This window comes from Schistocerca americana, chromosome 1 (genome assembly GCF_021461395.2).
Source record: "Schistocerca americana isolate TAMUIC-IGC-003095 chromosome 1, iqSchAmer2.1, whole genome shotgun sequence".
Classification (NCBI taxonomy): Eukaryota; Metazoa; Arthropoda; class Insecta; order Orthoptera; family Acrididae; genus Schistocerca; species Schistocerca americana.
The window spans coordinates 1,229,795,717-1,229,817,377 of NC_060119.1; the positions used below are offsets into that span (position 1 = coordinate 1,229,795,717).

A 21,661-nucleotide genomic window follows, 5' to 3' on the forward strand; every position below is an offset into this window, starting at 1 on the left:
ACGATGGCTAGAACACTTGGAGAGAATGGCAGAGGATAGAATTCCAAAGAAAATGATGAAAGGTATGATCCATTCAGTTAGGCGGAAAGGGAGACCTAGAAGAAGATGGATCGATGAGGTAATAATGGATATCAGCAATATGGGAGTCCGGGGGTGGAAAAGAGCAGCAAATAACTGAGAAGTGTGGAGGGAGATTGGTGAAGAAGCCAAGGCTCACCAAGGGTTGTAGAGCTACTGAAGAAGAAAGAGAACCATCCAGAGGTGTTTGCATACTAGTCAGATCAAATACGGTCAGTGAACAAATACCTGTAAACACTGTACTGGAAGCAGTAGCCATTAGAGTACAACTGAGCATAATGATGACAGTCTGTAATGTCTATATTCCTGTGTCTTAGAAATTTCCTGCAGAGATATGCAAGATCTAATTACATAGTTACTCCCACCTTTCGTGTTACTGGTAGATTTTAATATCTGTAATCCCATATGGGACAGCATGATAAAGACTAGCGGAGGGGAACTATTAGAGAGAGACCTAATTCACTGCCTAAAGAATTCGAGTCTTTCAGCACCGATCTGCAATGTGCAGGCTTAACCACACATTTATGATCCAGCTGTGAATGCTCGCAATGATCTTCGCAGTTGTGACCATTACCTGTTTTTTTGTATTGATCCCAAATTTACCTCCCACCCATAGTTTACCGCTTTGGTTACTGCAGAGAGACAGTTGGAATTCTTTCACCACTGAAGGGCATATTACAATAAAAATGGAGGAAGGGGTTGGACAGAGTAGTACAAGACACGATGGACGTGATCATCCAAGCTGTGAATACAGCAGTACCATTCTCTTCAGGTCCTGCTAGATGGCAACCTGTTCCATGGTGGTGCAGAGAGATCACAGATGCCATCAGAGAACAACAAAGGGCTCTACAATGACGTAGGCAACACCCTCTACCAAAAATTTAATTTTATTCAAAAGACCAAGGGCAAAAGCATATTACTTGGTGAAAAAAAAGAAGAAAGAATGCTGGGAACAGTATGTTTCTTTTATGGTAGTACATACTCCAGCTGCAAAGGTATGGTCCAAATTATGGCAGATTAATGGCTTTCGTGACACTAAAAGCATTCAGAGAATTGGTAATTGACAGAAAATTAAACCAGTTCCTCTGACATTGGTGAGCTTTCAATGAGATATTGTCCAGAAATGTTGGCATCTGAGAATTAACGTCCTAATTTCATTCATCATCAACTTTTAACAAAATGTAATACAGTGAAAACCCGCTTTTACACTTTTCAAGGGACTTCAAAAAATGTGGGAAATAACATTTTAAGCTGTACGTGTAGGATACACTCCTGCATGTTTGCACTTTATGCATGATAAATGTACATAACAGCCACCAAAAGAAGTGTCTGGGACTTGCTTATTATCTAATAAAGGTTTATTATCTAATAAAAACTGCTGATATAACTGGAACTGGTAATTGTCTGGGAAGTAAGAAGGTTTGTCTCAATTTCAGACTTCATACTCAATGTTTTTGAAAGCCTGCAGCTGTCATTCATTATTTAAATAATGAAGTACAGCACTAGTTATGTGTTTTTTCAAGCTTAGCATTACGCGTTTTGAGAATTTTTTCTCATTGTCAAGTGCAAATTTGTATATAAGTATTTTTTGTGTTATTCTACATCTCTTGCAATGAAGTCTCTTCTTGAGGTTATCAGGTATTGTGCCTCCTCAGTTATGTGGAAAACCACACACTCAAACTATCACTCACACTGTTTGTGCAACATCACAAAAAATACATACGTAAATACTGCACTTGACAGCAACAATAAATTCTCGAAACATGTTTTTCTCAGCATGAAAAAAAAAGTTCACAACTACCACTGTGTTTAAACTAAAAACATTTGAGCCAAGCAAAGTGACTGATGATGTCAACTAGCGCTACAAGTGGCCAAACACCGAAATATGCTAAATATGGTTTGACAAAGGTATCACAATGATCACAACAATCACAAAACTGCATTTGCGCAGTAGAGACAATTTGGAAATGGTTGTGTTTGCTCATGATACCTTTATTCAAACGAACCTAGTTACTCCCATCAGCCAGCACACCAAGTAGAGCTAGGTAGCATGGGAGATATGGCACAAATTGTTCCAAATTTTACACGTTTACTGGTTCAAATACGCTGAGTGGAGTGCCCTGGTGTCAAGAAACTTAACCTCGTATTATTTTTAAACACTACTGGATGGCAAACATCATGCCAGCATCATTTTTTTTCCTCGAGGAAAATTTTTTTTTGTAATGCATAAATCATGGGAAAATGATAAATTTGTTGATGCAAATCGGGTGCAAATTAACATTGTGGACATACGAAATTTGACGGGAATTATGAAAAATGTCGAAAATGGCAGGAAAACATTAATTCCGGGAATGTAATAGCCAGGTTATACTGTACTCTGTCTTTCATCTCAACAAACCTGGCAACATGCAATGTAGACAATATCCATGATCAACTGCTTCAACAGCTTGGTAGAAACAGAAAAAAAAACTCTGTTCCACAAATTTTCAACAAAATGTGGCAAGATAGAAAATTTCCCTCACGAGAGAGAGAGAGAGAGAGAGAACCAAAGCTAAGTCAAGAGACAAAGAATAGAAACAGCAACATTTGATCAACCTAACAAGTGACTTTGGAAAATTATTAGACCAGATGGTTAATGTGTGTCTTTTTTTGGTGTTTAGAATCAAGAAACCTCCTTCCTCAGTTGCAGTATTGATTCTGAAGATCTCGAACTACCGAAGATCATCTCCTACGATTGGTGTTTGTGATTCAGTAGGCTTTTGTGCATCTCCTACATATGGTCACAGTAGTTTTTGATTTACACAAGGTGTTCTATATGATGTGGCAATGTCACATTTTATCAGCTTTGCATTAGTGGGATTTCCAAGGAAATTTACTATTCCTCATACAAATTTTTTAAACTCATAGACTGTTTACAGGGTTGGCACAGGTTTTGGAAATCATGGAATTTCAAACACACCAGCAAAATCAGGGAATTTCAAACACGCCAAGAAAATCAGGGGAATTTGGAAAAAACACGGGAAAAATCTCGTTTTTGTCTCAGTAGCTGAAATGGTTTGTTTACTGAGGTGTAGTGCATCGCCACTAGCTGGATGCAGCTGAGTATGTGTGCCACTTCCCTACTCCCTCATTACTACTACTTCTCTCCTTCCTATCACTCCCCTTAGCTTGCAGTCATTGCTGTCACCACTTCTTGCCACTAGCCTAGCAGCTGCCGATGAGAGGCAGGGAGGCATGAGAAGTGGTTTGTTTGGATCTGATTTGAGACTGTAGACGTAGTGGCCAGAGATGGCAGTCATGTACGCGTGAGTTGTCTGAGTGATTGTGTGAATGTGTGTGTGCTCTCGTTTTCTGACAAAAGCTATGGCTGAAAATTTAGTTGTGAGAATGTAATAGTCTTTTCTACGCTCCTGTCTGTGGCTCAGCAATTATCTTTAAGGTGAGTTGCTACCTATCCTCATTATTATTAATTCTCAGAGTATTTGAACAAATTATCTGTTGCAAGGATTGATTACCGTGGTCTTACTTCATCAACTTGTTGTCTATGGCTCGTGAATAGCTGGCCACACAAGTGGATTTCTGCAACGGGCCAAAACCGTAGTCATTACTGCGGGCATCTGTATTGGATCGGCCCTGCTGATCTGAAGCCATTTTGTTCCCACTAATGTGGAGGCCCTGCCCGTCGGATCTAGTCTCACCTATCTACCCACAGGCGGGTGTGTTTGTGTGTGGCATAATGCAGCAGATTTTCATGGTTTATCCATGGACCCAGGACTGTACACTATGTACTTCTATATTCCTCAAAAGGAAAAATCACAAAATACCTGTAAAATAATAGATATAACACTATCGGTAATAACTGACAATAACAAACATAACACAACCAACATTTTATTGGTGGTCACCTACAGTGTTGCTTTATGCAGTTCTTCCCCACATTATAGATTTCTGTCAAGAGGTCTAGTTTTTCCTGAGGTTGTTTCTGAAATCAGTGAAGTTATTCTAAATCTGTCTTGTGACTCCAAGGAAATGCATATTTTTGTCGCTAAATGTGTTTCGTTTTATTGTAATAAAATAACATCAGTGGTTCTAACATAAAACATACCATTTGGCTTGCTTTCTCCATCTAAAAACAGTTCATTGCAAAAGATGTTGATGTTAGTACTGAAGATTTTTGCTCACATCAGGAAACGCCTTCTGCTTGCAAGTTTTCTTTCAGATATTTCCTTGTTTGCACTATTGTTTCTGGTACCGTAGCTACAAAGACAGATTGTCAACTTACCCTTGAGATCTCAAAATTTGTCAGGGACAAATGCTAAAACTTGTCTGGAAATCAGGAAAATGTGAGGGAATTTCGCTTGGGGAAACTTGTGGCAACCCTGGTTAAGAGTCAGGGTGGGTTTGATCATCAGTAACAGATATGCACAGGAAAATGGAGTTCCACAAGGATCAATTGTAAGTGCCACAATATTTGCTATTGAAGTAAATGGCATAGTATACACAGATGGGCATACAATCGCACAAGCATTATATGTCGATGATCTCTGCTTGTGGTATATACAAAAAGCACAAAAATGGATTAAACCATAGATACTGTTTCGCACCAACTCAGTTGCATGCTGTGCACTTTTAGAATGCGTTCTGCCCATCCTCATACAGAACTATATCTTCTGCCCATCCTCATACAGAACTATATCTTGAAACCCAATTACTGGAAGTAGTGGACCAGTGCCATTTTCTAAGACTTCTTTTTATTAATAAACTAATATTCCGACCATATGTATGACACCTCAAGACTTGCTGCATGAAGAACCTCAATATTCCCCAATCCTCACTAACAGTGCCACTCCGTCTCTAATGACCTCGTTGTCGATGGGACGTTAAACACTAATCTCCTCCTCCTCCACTAACAGTGCCTTGGATGCGAATCGAACAGTTCTATTGATATTTTATAAAGTCCTCATTTTATCATGTTTTGGACTATGAAAGCACTGTTTATAGGTCAGCAGCATTGCTCACCATAAATACTAGGCTGTGTTCACCACAAAGGAGTCCATTCGGCAACTGGAGCTTTCTGAACAAGCCCAATTGATAGCCTTCTTGTAAAAATGAGAGTACCATTACCAAAACAACAGTATCAACAAAATTTATTTAATCACACAATCACAACTAATCAAATGCCAAATCACCCTGTCATACCATTTTCTTTGACAATTAAACGATCTGGTGACTCGTGGCCTGCATTAGAACCAGACAACTGGCAGCAGTATAATTGGAAGACCTCAGATGTGAACTTAAACTTCCTCTGATTCTCGACATGCAAAACTGTCAATAACACCTCCGTGGTGTGTAACCAAGCCAGTAGTAAGAATGAACCAAAGACAATACAACTCCCAATTTTTAGTGCCATGCATTTTATTCCGTCATCCAAGAGTATCCTTATTTTAATCTCCTTCATATGGACAGCTCCAAACATAACAAACGAGTCGGCTACACATATACACAATTGGTATAGAGAATAATGTTCTCTGCCAAAAGAACGCAGTATTGATGTTGCGTAGTTAATAACCATAAATAGAGCCCTACAAAATATGACTTTCCATCAATAGAATTTGATTATATGCAGTGAATCCCCGAGTGTTTTGCTAACAATAGGCAAGTGCTATCGAAGACATCCGTTGATCCCTACCATCCATCACGTACTGTATGCCAAACACAGTACTGGGGTATCACTCGTTTTTCTCTGAACACTTTAGTCACATTGGCATTCCAAGTAATGAGCTGACTGACAAACTAGCCAAAAAAACAATGGAGATGGAAACGTGCAAGTAGATATTCCAAGTGCTAACTTAAGGTCACACATTCAGTGTCTCATCCTGAAGAAATGGGAAAGACAACTGACTAGATAGTACACAACCCAGTAAACTATGGGTCTGCAAACACACCACTAAAGTCTGTCATACTTCGTTACAAAGCAGAATTGGACATACCAAAATAGCTTATAAATTTTTACCATGACAAGAAGATCCCCTGTAGCGCATCTGTGGAGAAACTTTAATATTATTGTTCACCATATCCTCACCGAGCGGGGTGGCGCAGTGGTTAGACACTGGACTCGCATTCGGGAGGACGACGGTTCAATCGCGCGTCCGGCCATCCTGATTTAGGTTTTCCGTGATTTCCCTAAATCACTCCAGGCAAATGCTGGGATGGTTCCTCTGAAAGGGCACGGCCGACTTTCTTCCCAATCCTTCCCTAATCCGATGAGACCGATGACCACGCTGTCTGGTCTCCTTCCCCAAACCAACCAACCAACCAACCAACCCATCACCATATCCTCAAAGACTGTACAGTTACCCAAGGTCTGCAACATCAAACGGACCTAAGATGCTACCCATCAAAGTTTAGCAGTTGATGAAAAAACCATAAGGCATTTGCTACTCTTCCTATTAAGGAGTGGGTATTACAGGAAGATTTAAAGACAACACTGTTATGTCAGTTTAAGGGGGGCAGGTATTGGACGGTGTGCCTCTCACCGCCAATTTAGCCATAAGGCTCCACCCAGACTGTTCGTTGCACCTTAACATGCCATAGACAGCAAAATCTCTCCTTCTATCACTGTCTCTGAACATTTTATGCTAACTTCATATATTAGGTTGCCATTTTAGCTTTCACGCTGTGATTTTAGTTGTATTTTTGACAATTGAATTTGTTTAAGATAGTTACCCATTGTGTACTTGGTAGGAAACAGTTTCTTACTGTTGAAAACACACACACACGGGGAGGGGTGGGGGGTAGAGGGAGAGGGGGGGGTTCAGTCCCTTTATATTTACAGTAACCATTGTTGTTGTATCAGTCGAACTGTCAAATATAAAAGGTGCTGGCCAGTAGACATATTCAGAAATTACTAAAAATTGCTTAGTTTTCTGAGAGCTGCTTCAGAGACATATTCTCCAACCTGACGCTCACTCCACAGCCCCCCCCCCCCCCCATCCTCCGCAAGACAAGAAATTTATCAACTTTCCCACTCGCTTGTTTGGTGCTTCACACTTATTTTGTTTAGTTATTAAACATATATCCCACCAATAAAACAAAATGAGCTTGCACTTATTACTCCACTGTGGATGTTGTGGTAAATTTATTTATTGGTTGCAGATTTACTGAATTTTGTAAATTATATATCACATGCTCGCTTCCTGTGTCTTATAATTTTATAACAATATTTTATTTTTAATCCTTTTTGTGTAGTTGATGACTTCAAATTTAAATTCCACAGGTAAAACATTTGCAACTAAAGAAGATCTAACCAACCACATTCGGAATCATTCTGGAGCCAAATCGTTGTTTTGTGGAGAATGTGGAAGGGTATTCATGGAAAGAGCTAAACTGAAAAATCATATCAAGGAACACCAGAAGCAGTGGCTGGGAATAATCACTAGGCTAGCACTTAACACCACAGACTCTTAAGGTTTACATTTCAGGTACAATTTGTGCAGGCTAGTTCTTGTGCTGAGCAATTGCTGCTAATTTCATATCTTTTTAATGGTCACCCAACACAAACTTTTCATTTCTCTTACATCTCTTTCATTTACCAGAATAATGTATGACTATTCATTCTGCCTTTCTGCATTATTTATCAAATTGCACTGCATATATTTTTATGTTTTTGTATTTATAACCCTGAGGGTATCAATCCACTTACAAATGACTGTCCAGTATGTTCCAGAAGGCTATGTCATAAACCACTGGTGTTCCTTAGAGCAAATATTGTAAATAATTTGTAGTAAATCCTAAAGGATTACTGCCACTGAATTATTTGAGTGTAAGGAAATAAAAAGAACAACAAAACTAGACAGCACTGTACTAAGGCTATACCTTGTATTTTAGCTTATAACCAATTGAACAAAATGAGCTGTCAGTTCACAAAGGCTTGTAAGAAAGCAGACTTGGGATACAGAGTTATTGTCTATTGTAAACCATAATGTGTGATCTGTGTACCTTGAATTTTACTCTTTATTTTTCTTTAGCATAGACTTTTCTTTCCCTCCGTATGTTGATGTTTGAGAGTGTAGCACATTGACTTCAGAATGGGGAGGCAATGACACTACCTAGTATTAAATACTGCCACTTATCCATAATACTATTGCAGGAGGATGAGAGGAGTTTTGCGTAAGTAACAGAAATTGGTATGCAGTGGGGTATTATGACATATCAAAAGTGTGCCAAAACTTATATTTTTTGTTTTTAAGTCCAGTGTTTGACGAGCATCTAGCAAATGCTTTCAAAACTGCATTATCTGCTGATTGGTTTGTCAGATATGCCAGAGGAAGTTAGAGAGTTGATTCAGAACTGCCAAAGATAGAATGATTTAAGAAATATTTACATATTGTGCTGTTGTATTTTTCCACACAATGTCCACTAAGGGGCTCTTCCCCTCAAATTGCGTGTGGCTCAAGGTCGCATGTTCTGTAGAGTGCATTGCCTTGCAGAACTTGAACACTAATTGTGTATCTTGCAATGGATTTATAAATTTGGTTTTGAACTGTTTATGTGAAGAAGAAATTCCATCCCTCTCCCCACACCACTGCTGTAAGATGCATTTGTCTGAAAATCTTTCACTAGAATTTAGGTATGGTACATGGGGGGGGGGAGTAAAAAAAAAAAAAAAAAAAAAAAAAAACGAACTGTGCCTCTGTTTTGTATTGTTACATTATTGTAATTGCTTTTAGTAAAACTTTACAACCATTATATGATAACAGCCATGTTCAGTCAATCACTAATGATGCAGTTACCTGGCAGTAAGTTTCAAAATTACTCACACATACTGCATATTTCCCAAAGTAATTACTAACTTACGTAACAATTTTGTTTCATGTTTGTGATTGTGTATAATTTTGACATCCTTTCACTGAAACTGCTAAAAATTGTATTAAATGTATTTTGGAAATGATCAGTGTCAAGACTTTTCTGATGGATTATTATGTATTAGCCAGCCACAGTATTATTGTACCTGAGAGTGATGGCATTTCGGTCGGCTTATCATGAGTCAACACATAACCGGCATTGGTAGTATAGGCACAACTGACCTGGAAATGTTAACGGTGCGATGTGTTTTCCTTAATCACCCTGTACTACTTTGCTGCACTGTAGCTGTGTGTTTCCAACAGTGGCAAAGTGCAATAATATCGTGGTTGAGTAGTGGAACAGCATTTATCAGTTTTAGAGTTCCTTTAGTTATGCAGATACTTAATGTCAAAACATACCAACATTCATCTTTCCACATTTTGTCAATTAAAAACTCTTATTGCAATGAATTAATTACTATATTATGTTTAAAACTAGTTTGTTTTGATCCTCTTGCTAATTATCACTGGTATAAGCCAGATGGAAACTTATTTTTGCATGATGTTGGTTTGACATTTTATATTGTTTTATCATGCCTGACATTGTATATACCAGATACCTGAAAAGATTTTTAAGTTTTAAAACAATCAATTGATTATAAACATTTGTAGTGTTCAGGAAATGTACAGGTGTGATGTCCACCTGTCATTGAACAGTACTACATTATTTATGACATCTTTTCAAATTTCTAATGTTTCAAAGTAGGGGAGAAAGTAAAATCATTTTAAGCTATTTGATATAGAATCGTCTTTTGTTTGTTGTTAAAATGTAGATAAAATTTGCAATTATGGTTTCTCTGCTGCAAAACATGGAGTTCAGTATTTTGTGGAAACCTTATTAAATATAGCAATTTGCTGCTTGTTAAGTTTTCAAAAAGGCATAATGAAATGTGCCCTTCAGCACTAGAATGATAATGTGCCATATTTGATGTTACAAAACACAAATGTAAACACGACTGCTGCACCTCTAGAATGATGTGTCTCTCTTTTCAGAGTTTAAATGAAAATTGGAATAGGGTAAGATTTGCTGTGATTATATTTCTTATAGCTCCCTTTTCGGGAGAGGTGAGTCATACGTATCTTTTGGCTTCAAAATCATGTGGTACAATGCTATATTCTGCATGAGTTGACTAGAACTATGATTCTAGAAGTTTTTTAATTTGGAGCTCAGTGCTGATCAATGATGTATATTTGAGGCTCTTAATCTGCCATGCTGATCAAAATATCTCTGATTTGATCATGTAACAAAACTGTAATATTTGGACATTTTCAATGACAATGTGAATTTTGTAATTTCATCATCCTTTCCATAAAATAAAATTGGGGTTGTTATATTATAAAAAAGAAACAGGGCTCCATTTCTTACGAACAAGTGGTAGCAAACTGATGACAGAACATTAATATCTGCCTTTTTTGTTGTCTTTTTACATTTTTTGTATAATATTGATTGTCTGGTATCACTATTCAGTTACAGTTTTTTTTTTACAATGGATCATGTGCTGAATGAACAGAAGTAACTGCTGCTTTCTATTTTGTTACTTGCTGTCTGCCCACCAAAAGTTGTGCATGCCAGTATTCTTTCCTGGTATTTATTTCACCCCCAGGCATTAACATGGGAAGGTGCTGTGAGAGCTCCATGATTGAATAATAGTTACTCCTTTTGATGTATATTCCTTTCTTTTAATACGAGTTCCCATTAGTCAGAATCAGGTGATGTGCAGGAAGAAGGCAGTGTGAAGAAAGTAGACATTCAATTCCTGTATATGGTATGATGTGAGTAACCTGGAGAAGGAAGTCAAATGTTCGAAAATATTGGGCTGGAAAATGGAGGGTATAGATAAGTTAGCTTGTAGTGGTTCTTAAATGTCCAGTTTCACCTGACAAAAAAATTTAGATGAGTAGATAATGTTATGAAGAACTCAGTGTGAAGGCTATGGAAGTTTTTAGTGTCATGACAGAATAACATTCCAGATGATAAATATTTTTGTAACTTTCTCTCTTGCATGCAATGCACTTACATAAAAATTCCTGTCGAGAACTCATTGCATTTGATTTAATTCCGTGTTAGCTAGTTATATATTTTTAAAATGGTGTAATTATTTCCTGTAATTTGTTAGCTAAATCTCTGTGTGTCAGAGGGTTAATTTATGAGAGGTAACTAGTAGTTTCATGAGTAAGCATTACTAGATGGCAGAGTTGAGAATATCAGTAGGCAGCATACTCCATATTTTTGAGTCCTTCCTGTTTATTAGGATTTCCTACTGAATAATACAAAGTGTAGTCTGATTAGGACACTGTGCCATATATATATATAATCTATTAGCAAAAAGAGGGTTGAACATTTGCAGTTTTACTGTCTACAACACTGTTATGTCAAACATCTAAGCAGGTGTTGACATCACAGAAAAAAAGTTGATCAAGAATTATTTAAAAATTAAAAGGATTTTCTTTAATTCAAAAAATGGCAATCTTCTTGTGATTGTCATGTGCTTGCTTTTAGATCAACAATGGCAGGTTGATGAAGTTGCAAGATTGAAAATGCATCTTCAGTAATTAAACATTTGTGACTGAAAGCATTTTTATTTGTAATTGAACTTAATGCATTTACATTTTCAAACATCATCATATTCAATGAAATGAAATGAAAGCAATGGTATTGCAAAGTTATACTCAGTTTTACTTACAGAGAAATTGTAGTTTATAGACTATGCAAAAAGTAAACTTGAAATATAATTGACTGTCAGTTTTCACCAGCTGTATATTCAGTGATAAGAATGAATGTAAATATATAGACTGACATTCACTGCCATTTTGAAACATCATATAACAGACTTCATTATCTACCTCACTAATATTTACAAGAGATTTTCAAACTTGAGTCGCTTGTCTCCCATTTCTCCTGCAGTAAAACAATGTAATAATACAAACAGAAAAGTATTTGTAGTAGGATATACAGCACAAATGCACATACTGCTGTCATAAGACTTGAATAAAATTGTGGCTGTCTCTGAGATAATTTTTCTCTTTATGCAGAAATTTTGTTAATACTTTTTGTGCAAACAATATTTCAGTGAAATGAGTATAAGCTTACCTCATGCAGGAGATACACATGGGAGATTTGTATTCATATTTCAAACCATGAAGTCGGCCAAAACTAATACCGACAGTTTTTGATTCATAGTGATTACAGTCGACTGACTACAGGAACAATTGTATTAAGTAGAAAATAGTTTCAAACCTGCAAAAGTGACTAAAATTCTTAATTTCCTTCGCTTCCTGCGGTCTTAGGAAGGGCACTATGTAATGCACTGTTGATGCCCTGTCACCATTCATCATTTTTATTGATTATAATTCCATATGTTATGGAAATTGATACTGTGCTATACAAAGGTTTTGTAGCTAATTATTTGTTTAAGATTAATTTGATTTACGAAATTGCAGACTGTTTGCTTGTGAAGCGTGTTCCATTTAAGTGATGCTATTTGTTGGCGTTGTTATGTAGGTGTAATCATATGTATGCAGTTGGTAACCATGTTGTCTGTCTTTTGTGTGATTAATGCACAATAGAGAAATGTTTCTGGAAATGCACCAGTTTCTTTAGTGATAAATTTTTTTCAGAAATGCTCATAATCAACTGCCATTTTAATGAGTCATAGCCGTAGTTGTAACATGACTAGAAATTTTATCTGATTGAACTAGTGAATACCTTCTTATTATCCTATAGAGATTTCACAGTCTCGTTGTACAAACAGTGTCAGTATTCTAGCCTTTATACTTTCTCCCCAAAAGTTCCATTAGTTTGCAGTTGCATGTTCTAATGTTCCAATGTCTTATGTTTGTTCTAGTAAATGGAAAACTATTCAGGTGCAGCTGTAATTGTAGCACACTTTATGTAGAATCATAAATGTTCATATGTAGTAGATGTGAAGTGATAGTTCTTTAAGCATTCATATGAATTTCAGACATAAGCACTCACTTTTTATAGTACAGAGGAGGCAGTCTCATAACATTTTACCCAAATGGTCTGACAGTATATTCAGTATGAAAGTAGCAATGCTTAATCACTCCCCATTCCCACCAGACACTTAAATGAAAGATTAAAGAATCTCTGGCTCCCTCAGAATATACTATTGAGGGGCCAAGATCTGCTTATGTGGTGAACTTCTAGATAACATCCGAAATAATTATCTATAACTTTGCAATATCGTCGGTCACCAGAAATTTAATTTCATGAAGAAATTTAATTTCCACTCAGCTATAGTACAGACTTTCCTGATTATATTTGCATTGCCTTTGAAATTATTTCACCACATATGCAGACCAGATGCACTGCCAGATCTTTTTTTTATGTTTGTGTTATTTTTAACTAAAAGTTTCGTGTTGTGATTGTAACGCATATACAGTATTTTATTGAAAATGTATTTGAGATGTTAATAGCTGATGTTGTTTTTTGAAAAAAACTTAATTGTTTACCATTAAAGCTTTAATGTTGTGTGTACTGTTTTATAAAAAAATATACAGTCATGTACATCATGAAAATAAAGGAAGCCAGTAACACTGGCAAAGTACATGAACCATCCGTGTCTTCTTTGTTCTGAACTGCCAGAAAATGCAGGGACAGCAGCTGGAAGTAATTGGTGGTCTTAAGAAAAGCAAAGTGAAAACACATGCCAGTGGCCATTTAAATTTATTTACTTATTTTATATCTGCTTCATTTTATTATTCTCCATTCATCTGGTTTTCAGCCTTAACTTGTTTTGTGTAAGCTTAGATACCATTATTTTGATTTGCTTTTGCCTGAGACTTCTCGGTAAGGTTATATATATACAAAATCAGTTTCTTTAAAGTGACAATTCTTCTGGCAATTTTTAAGACAATACCTTACAGCCCCTTAAAGTGTTAATGTAACATGATAAATTCCCCAAATTAAGAACATTAAGTGCCTACTTACTTTCAATGATATCTGTACAACATTTTGTATAAAAAGACAAAAGCTGCAAAGAGGATGACTGATAGTCCTTGTAATAGCTAAGTAAAAAATCAGACAAAAGCCATAAGCAGAACACAATTATCCTATTTAAATGCACGTTTACAAACAGAATCTAAGCAAACACTGAGGAACTGTTTGGAAGAGTAAACAGAATAACTGTTCGTGTTTGAACATTTTGCACTTGAAGAACTAGAGCCAGACTTGCTAAAATAGGAAGTCCCACATGTGCTGTAGCAAGTCATAAAACCAGAGAAATGGAAAATGTTTTCGCAGGACCCCTGAAATTAACACGAGTGAGTGACCTATGTGTTCTGTTCCTTATCACAGTGATAAGTAAGGAATGGAATAAATCAGTGCTCATACCAGAAAACTGATACACTGAAATGTCAGATTTTTGAGCCATCACTTTGGTTCCATGTACAAGTAAGGTCTTTCTCAAACTGATGTAACATTGTGTTAGTAATCTTGTGGAAAGATGCAGAAGCAGGGCTCTGTAATTTAAAAGCAATGATATGCAACTTGACCAGTCTTTCATGCATCACAGAAGGAGCAAAGATATGTCAAAAGTGGTGTTGTACCTGATTCAGTGGTGCTGTTAAAGCATTTAACATTATTGATCATACTATTCAAAGGCAATCTTTAAAAGAGGAAGGCCAACAAGGCTTCTCTTTAGGCAGTAAATGTTGACTTGCTGCTGCTGAATGCAGTGAATGAAAGTACAAAGTGGCACAAAACCACATAGCAGAGAAGTAAACTTCAGACTTGGTGGAGTATTTTTCTCTCCTATTGTTGTGCAGTGAGTTGGAAAAGGGACTGTCTGCAGAAAATAAATCATTAACTGACAACTAATCAAATTGCAGTGATTCAAGTGCCAAATAACTGACCTACATGACAACTAACCAATGCCTTTATCTTACAAACTGGTCATATGTGATTGTGAAGTAAAAATAGACCTGAGAGGTGGATTGAAGCATTTAAAATAGTTGTGATTCTAAATTGCTTTGCAAAAGCTTATATGGACAGCAGAGGCCTCCACCAGGGAAATATTGTATTGCCAGTGGTCACAAATTTCATGATTCTGTGAAAATAGAGATAGTATCCGTTAACCATTAGTGTGGAATGAAAAGGTAATAAAGGGTGGAAGGTATTTCTGATTAACATGAATGACTAGAAAATTATAAGAAATAACTTGAGCAATCAACTACAAACATTCAACTCTGGAGAGGAGAAAGTTGACAACCTGAGAGTCAAATTCAGAAATACTGTAACTAACATGCTAGATAAGTACATGCTATAGAAGATAATGAGGTATGCATAGATACCAACTTGATTAATTAGAATGAAATTAAAGCCTTATAGCGAAGATGCTAAGTCACAGATAGGCACAACAAAAAAGAGTGTCACACAAATAAAGCTTTCGGCCAGTAAGACCTCAGTCAAAAAATTGGCCACACACACACACACACACACACACACAGTGAGTAGCAGCACCAGTGCATCATGGGAGTGGTGACTGGGTGAGGGTAAGGAGGAGGCTGAGGCAGCGAAGGGGAGGGATAGCAGTGTAGGGGTGGTGGGCAGCGAAGTGCTGCAGATTAGATGGAGGGCAGGCAGGGGGGGGGGGTAGTGGAACAGGAGAGAAGTAAAAGAAACTGGGTGTGATAGTGTGGAATCAGGGCTGTGTGGGAACAGGGAAGGAGCTGGATGGGTGAGGACAATGACTAATGAAGATTGAGGCCAGGAGACTTAGGGGAACATAGGATATATTGCAGGGAAAGTTCGCACCTGCACAATTCAGAAAAGCTGGTGTTGGTGGGAAGTATCTATATGGCACAAGCTGTGAAGCAGTCATTGAAATGAAGGATGTCCTGTTTGGCAGCACGCTCAGCAACAGGGTGGTCCACTTGTTTCTTGGGCACAGTTTGTCGGTGGCCATTCAGGCAGACAGACGGCTTGTTGGATGTCATGCCCTCATAGAATGCAGCAAAGTGGTTGCAGCTTAGCTTGTAGATCACATGACTGGTTTCACAGGTAGTGTTGCCTTTGAAGGGATAAATGATGATTGTGACCAGACTGGAGTAGGTGGTGGTGGTGGGAGGATGTATGGGACGGGTCTTGCATCTAGGTCTATTACGGGGGTATGAGCCATGAGGTTTTTTCCACCACCATGGATCCTTGCTCCTTCTATCTGCATCAGTACAGAAAAGTTCCCTTATTCCTAGCTAGAAGCCTGTCCCTCATACTGTCCGTGCGTTGTTGCATGGTTCATGGAATCCCTCCCAAATGGCCTTACCATCAAATTACCCATCTCCAGCTGCCACCCCTGCTTCCACAATGACCTCCACCTGTTCAGATACTGCCAATCCTTAGCCCTCACCAACATAGTCCTGCAAAACCAGTCAACCACGTCAAACCACCTTGCAGCGCCTTCTCTCCATCCTCAAAATTCTCCTACTATGCAATCCCAAATTCCTTGAACCCATAACACACATTGAAATTCTTGCCCTCCAGAAACTAGAGCAACATGCACGTCACCTCAAAAAGCTCTCCATCCTGCTCACTTCCTACTCTCGCCTTGGAGTACCACTGTCCACCACCTCTACAACAACCCCCAAACCTTCCCCATGTCCCCTCAGCTGACAAACCCTGTCTCCCAGACCTACTACACTTATCCCACCCGCCAAAATTCCTTCCCGCCACCACACAGAATCCAGAACCTAAACAGACCTGTAACACAGTCATGAACCTTTCCTCCAGAACCCTTTGTCCCACAGAAATACCAGTCCTTTCCAAGGGCCTCACCTTGTGCGCCACTCCCAAATTCAGTCATGCAGCACTTGTTAAAGACCTTCTCCCGATCCCCACAGTGGAAACACTTTTTTACCACCAACCCTACCAATCAGACTCAACCGAAGACCAATGTTGAACCCTGCCTAACTCAGTTTACTCCTCTATCCAACTGTGATCCACCCCCATTGCCTCCGAATCACCTCCTGTTAACTTTCCAGAATTTCTTAACATCATTCCCCTAATACCTCAACATGCAAACTAACCTTATAACCGCAGAAATAACTGCAGTCCACCATCCAAAAACTGATCCCGACCTAATAATCGTACCTGTGAACAAAGGCTCCACCACTGTTGTTTTGAACCACAAGGATTACCTGGCAGAAGGACTCTGCCAGCTGTGAGATACGTCCACCTACAAACTTTGCCACAGTGACCTCATTCCAGAAATCCAGCAGGATCTCCAGTCACTCCTCAAATCCTTAGGCCTATTCCACAACCTCTCACCAGAGTCATCTCTCTGCTCACCCCTACAATTCCCCGCACTCCCACCCTCTACATGCTTCCTAAAGTCCATAAACCCAACCACCCAGGATGTCCCATTGTGGCCACTTACTGTGCCTCCCTCCCCCCCACCCCATGGGCACCTGCATGTCACCATCCTATGCCAACCTATTCATGGGCCATCTAGAGGAATCCATCCTAAACACACAAAAAAAAAAAAAAAACCCTCATGTGGTTCAGACTCATTGATGACATCTTTGCAATCTCGGTCGAGGGTGAGGACACACTATCCACATTCCTCAAAAACCAGAACAACTACTCCCCCATTTGCTTCATCAGGTCCTACTCAACCCAACAAACCACCTTCCTAAATGTTGACCTCCACCATAAAGATGGCTACATCAGTAGCTCCGTCCATATCGAACCTACTAACCACCAGCAATACCCCCACTTCGACAGCTGCCACTTGTTCCATATTAAGTAGTCTCTTCTATACAATCTAGCCACTTGTGGTCATAGTATCTGCAGTGACGAATGGTCCATCTCAAAATACGCTGAGGGTCTCACTGAGGCCTTCATAGACCGTAATTACCTTCCAAGCTCGTACAAAAACATATCTCCCTTGCCTTATCTTTCCAGTCTCCCACCAACTCCCAAAGTCCCACCATCCAGCCACAGAGGAGCATTCCCCTCGTTACTCTGTACCACCCGGGACTGGGGCAACTGAATTGCATTCTCTGCCAGGGTTTCGAGTAGCCCTCGTTGTGTCATAAAATGAGAAATGTCCTGCCCACTATCCTTCCCACCCCTCCTACAATGGTATTCTGCCGTCCACCGAACCTACACAATATACTCATCCATCCTTACACAACCCCTTCTCCCAATCCCTTACCTCATGGCTGATAACCCTGTAATAGACCTAGATGCAAGACCTATCCCGTACATCCTCCTACCACCATCTACTCCAGTCTGGGCACAAACATCACGTATCCCATCAAAGGCAGGACTACCTGTGAAACAAGTCGTGATCTACAAGCCAAGCTGCAACCACTGTGCTGCATTCTATGAGGGCATGACATCCAACAAGCTGTCTGTCTGCATGAATGGCCACCGACAAACTGTGCCCAAGAAACAAGTGGACCACCCTGTTGCTGAGCATGCTGCCAAACATGACATCCTTCATTTCAATGACTGATTCACAGCTTGTGCCATATGGATCCTTTCCCCAACCACCAGTTTTTCTGAATTGCACAGGTGGGAACTTTCCCTGAAATATATCCTATGTTCCCGTAACCCTCCTGGCCTCAATCTTCGTTAGTCATTGTCCTCACCCATCCAGCACCTTCCCTGTTCCCATTCCAGCACTACACAGCACTCATTCCACAATTGCACCCACTCTTTTTACTACTCTCCTTTTCCACTACCTTCTCCCTGTCTCTTGCCTGCCCTCAGTGTAACCTGCAGCACTTCACTGTCTGCCACTCCTACCCTACCATCCCTCCCCCTCCCCAAACTAGGCTGCTCCTTATACCCACAGAGTCACCACACCCATCATGCACACTGGTGCTGCTGCTCGCACTGTGACCTCTGTTGCATGAGAAGACTGCAGTCTCGTGTGTGTGTGTGTGTGTGTGTGTGTGTGTGTGTGTGTGATAGACCTAGATGCAAGACCTGACCCGTACATCCTCCTACCACCATCTACTCCAGTCCGGGCACAAACATCACGTATCTCATCAAAGGCAAGACTACCTGTGAAACAAGTCGTGATCTACAAGCCAAGCTGCAACCACTGTGCTGCCTCACTGACCGAAAGCTTTATTTGTGACAGTCTTTTTGTTGTGTCTATCTGCGAATCAGCATCTCCACTATATGGTGAGTAGCAACTTCCCCTTTTTTCATAATATTCTTACATTCCATCCAGGATTTTCTATTTTTTTAAATTAAGTCCTTGTTGACAAACAAAAGCCTAAGTTAAAAGACCTGGAATTCCTATGGACCCGTAAGGGCTGTGAGAACTCGGAGGCCATTTTGCAAACACAGAACAAATGTAAGTCAATAGTTGCCAAGTTTTTTTCCCCATTAACTGTAGTACTTGTGGTTCCTAAACAATAATTATATTGAGAAACTCACCTGGGAGGAACAGATGAAGTGAAGTGGTGGGGTAGTAGGAACTGAAAGCGAGTGACTAATGAAGGTTTGACTTGGCGGTGGTTTGAGAGACAATCAAATAAGAGGAAATGGACGTGTAGCAGGATAAAGGAGTTGGTAAAGTAGAGGAGGCTAGCAGTATTGGGCTGGAGTTGGGGCTGCGTATGTAAATGGAAAGTGCAGACTGCTGCAGGAGGAGTAGCAATCAGCCCGAAGGATGTGGGTGTCAGTTTAGCCTGGACCAGTGGAGAGTGGAACATGCTGTGCTCTCTGTGAAAGTAAACCATTGCAGGAAACTTCGTAGTTTATTTACATATGGGAGCAAGTAATTCTGTTCGGCTGAAGACTGGAGGACACACGTTTTCTATTTTACCAACTGTCAGGAACAGCTGAGAGTGTCAAAGTGTGTTGCTGAGGCCATGTTAAAAATTACTTGCCCAAGTGTAAAGGAGCTACAAATTTTTATTGAAGAATATTAATACCCTGGTGAGATTAAACCTGAACTGTCCAAGTGTAAAACAGGTAGAAATGACTTGCAAAGAAGATGAATAAAACCCTTTCATTTTTATTTAAATTGCCATATCCGTTTCATAGTTTGTATTTTCAACTAAAAACACTTTTAGGTCCTATGTGGTGGTCATTTCCAGCTCTCCATCGTAATCTCTGTGTGTGACATTCTAAGTTTATATTAGTTGTCTGTCGACATTGATTTCCGTACTGTTCAACGTTCCTTATGAATGGATGCTGGGTCTTTGTGACTGTCAGAGCAGCCTGTGATTAATATTTAAAACAAATACCATTGTCTCATGGGGTGAACATTTTACAGCAAGGCTAGTGATCCAATTATTTATAGTTGTTGATGTTGGAAGGGTTGATATTAAAGGTAAAAGTGATTATATTTATTTAAGTAACTAAGTAGAGGAGTGGAACATCTCAATAGCTTCGAATGTTAGGTTAATTAAAAGTACATTTTATGTATGACTATTGGCAGCACTAAGAACACTATTAGCTGAAGGTACATTCTGGCCAGTTATTCTGTCATAATTTTCATAATTTTGAAGTTTTCTCAAGTTTTACTTTTGTTGTAGATGTCTAGTTGTGTGTGTCCAAATTGATGTATGGATGAATAATCTCTCAAATGGAGCTGTGACGAAGGAAGATGCAAGGTTTACATTTATCAGAAACATCCTAAGGAAGGGTAATTTACCAACATTTACGAAACTGTCGTCTGGCTATTTGTTGAGTGAGGTTCTTCAATTTGTGACCATGGCCAAGTAAGATTAAAGGTTGACGTAGAGAAGGTTTTTTCTTTTATTTAAAAAGAAAAGAAAAAAGAAACAGCTGTGTAATATGTCAAGCATTACCGGATTTACTCGAATCTAAGCCGCACCTGAAAAATGAGACTCGAAATCAAGGAAAAAAAAAATTTCCCGAATCTAAGCCGCACCTGAAATTTGAGACTCGAAATTCAAGGGGGGAGAGAAAAGTTTTAGGCCGCACCTCCAAATCAAAACAAAGTTGGTCCATTGTAATATGAGACACAATTTTGGTCGAACGAATGACGATACAGCTACAGTAATTTGGTTCGAGTCGTAAGCTTAGCAGTTGAGCTTTACCAGGTAGCCATTGCTATGCGTCAGGCGCTCTGTCCGTATTTATATGGGTACCCTTCCTTTTTCACGTGCTTCGTCTGGTTTGAATTGATTGCTTATTTTTCTTTGATCTGATAAGTGCCGTTCTCTTTGTTATAGGTTTTTACGTCACTCTAAGCTGAAAACGCATTACTGTACTGTGTCACTCATTGTTTGTAGCATTGTGATAATGAGTGTTTACGGCCTGTCGCCGCTCGCGGCATGGCTTGCTTTTGTGCACGCCACCGCCGCTTATAATTAAAAAAAGAGAGAGAGAGAGAGAGAGGAATCGTCTCATTAGCGAAACAATGGCAAGAGACTGCTATTTGCTGTTACTTACACTGCTGCCTTCTTTGATAATGATCAAACAGAACCAAATAATAGACTGCGGGTGATAGATGTTCTGAACGAAAGTTTAACGACAATTTTTCTCCGTTTGAAAATCTTTCCAGACGCCTCTTTAGTACATTACATTCTGCACAGAGATTAGTCATCGTAGATTTAAAAATCTAGTCAATTGCCATGCTTCATTTCTGACTGTATCTCTATTAGGCGTAAGAATAATACCAATATAAACATGACATGGTATATATATTCTTCCGCGTTTGCTGTTGTCTCGC

General features: G+C 39.1%; 1 protein-coding gene across 2 annotated transcripts in view; it reads left to right on the plus strand.

Moving 5' to 3' along the window:
* LOC124620002 (zinc finger protein 37-like) overlaps window positions 1-8,758 on the plus strand; it is a 150,702-nt gene extending 141,944 nt beyond the window's left edge. For both annotated transcript variants that reach the window (XM_047146670.1, XM_047146678.1), the window contains exon 14: window positions 7,355-8,758. In XM_047146670.1, coding sequence (XP_047002626.1) covers window positions 7,355-7,545 — 191 coding nt within the window. In that variant the 3' untranslated portion in view covers window positions 7,546-8,758. The remainder of the gene's footprint in view (window positions 1-7,354) is intronic.
* The last annotated feature ends 12,903 nt before the right edge of the window (window positions 8,759-21,661 follow it).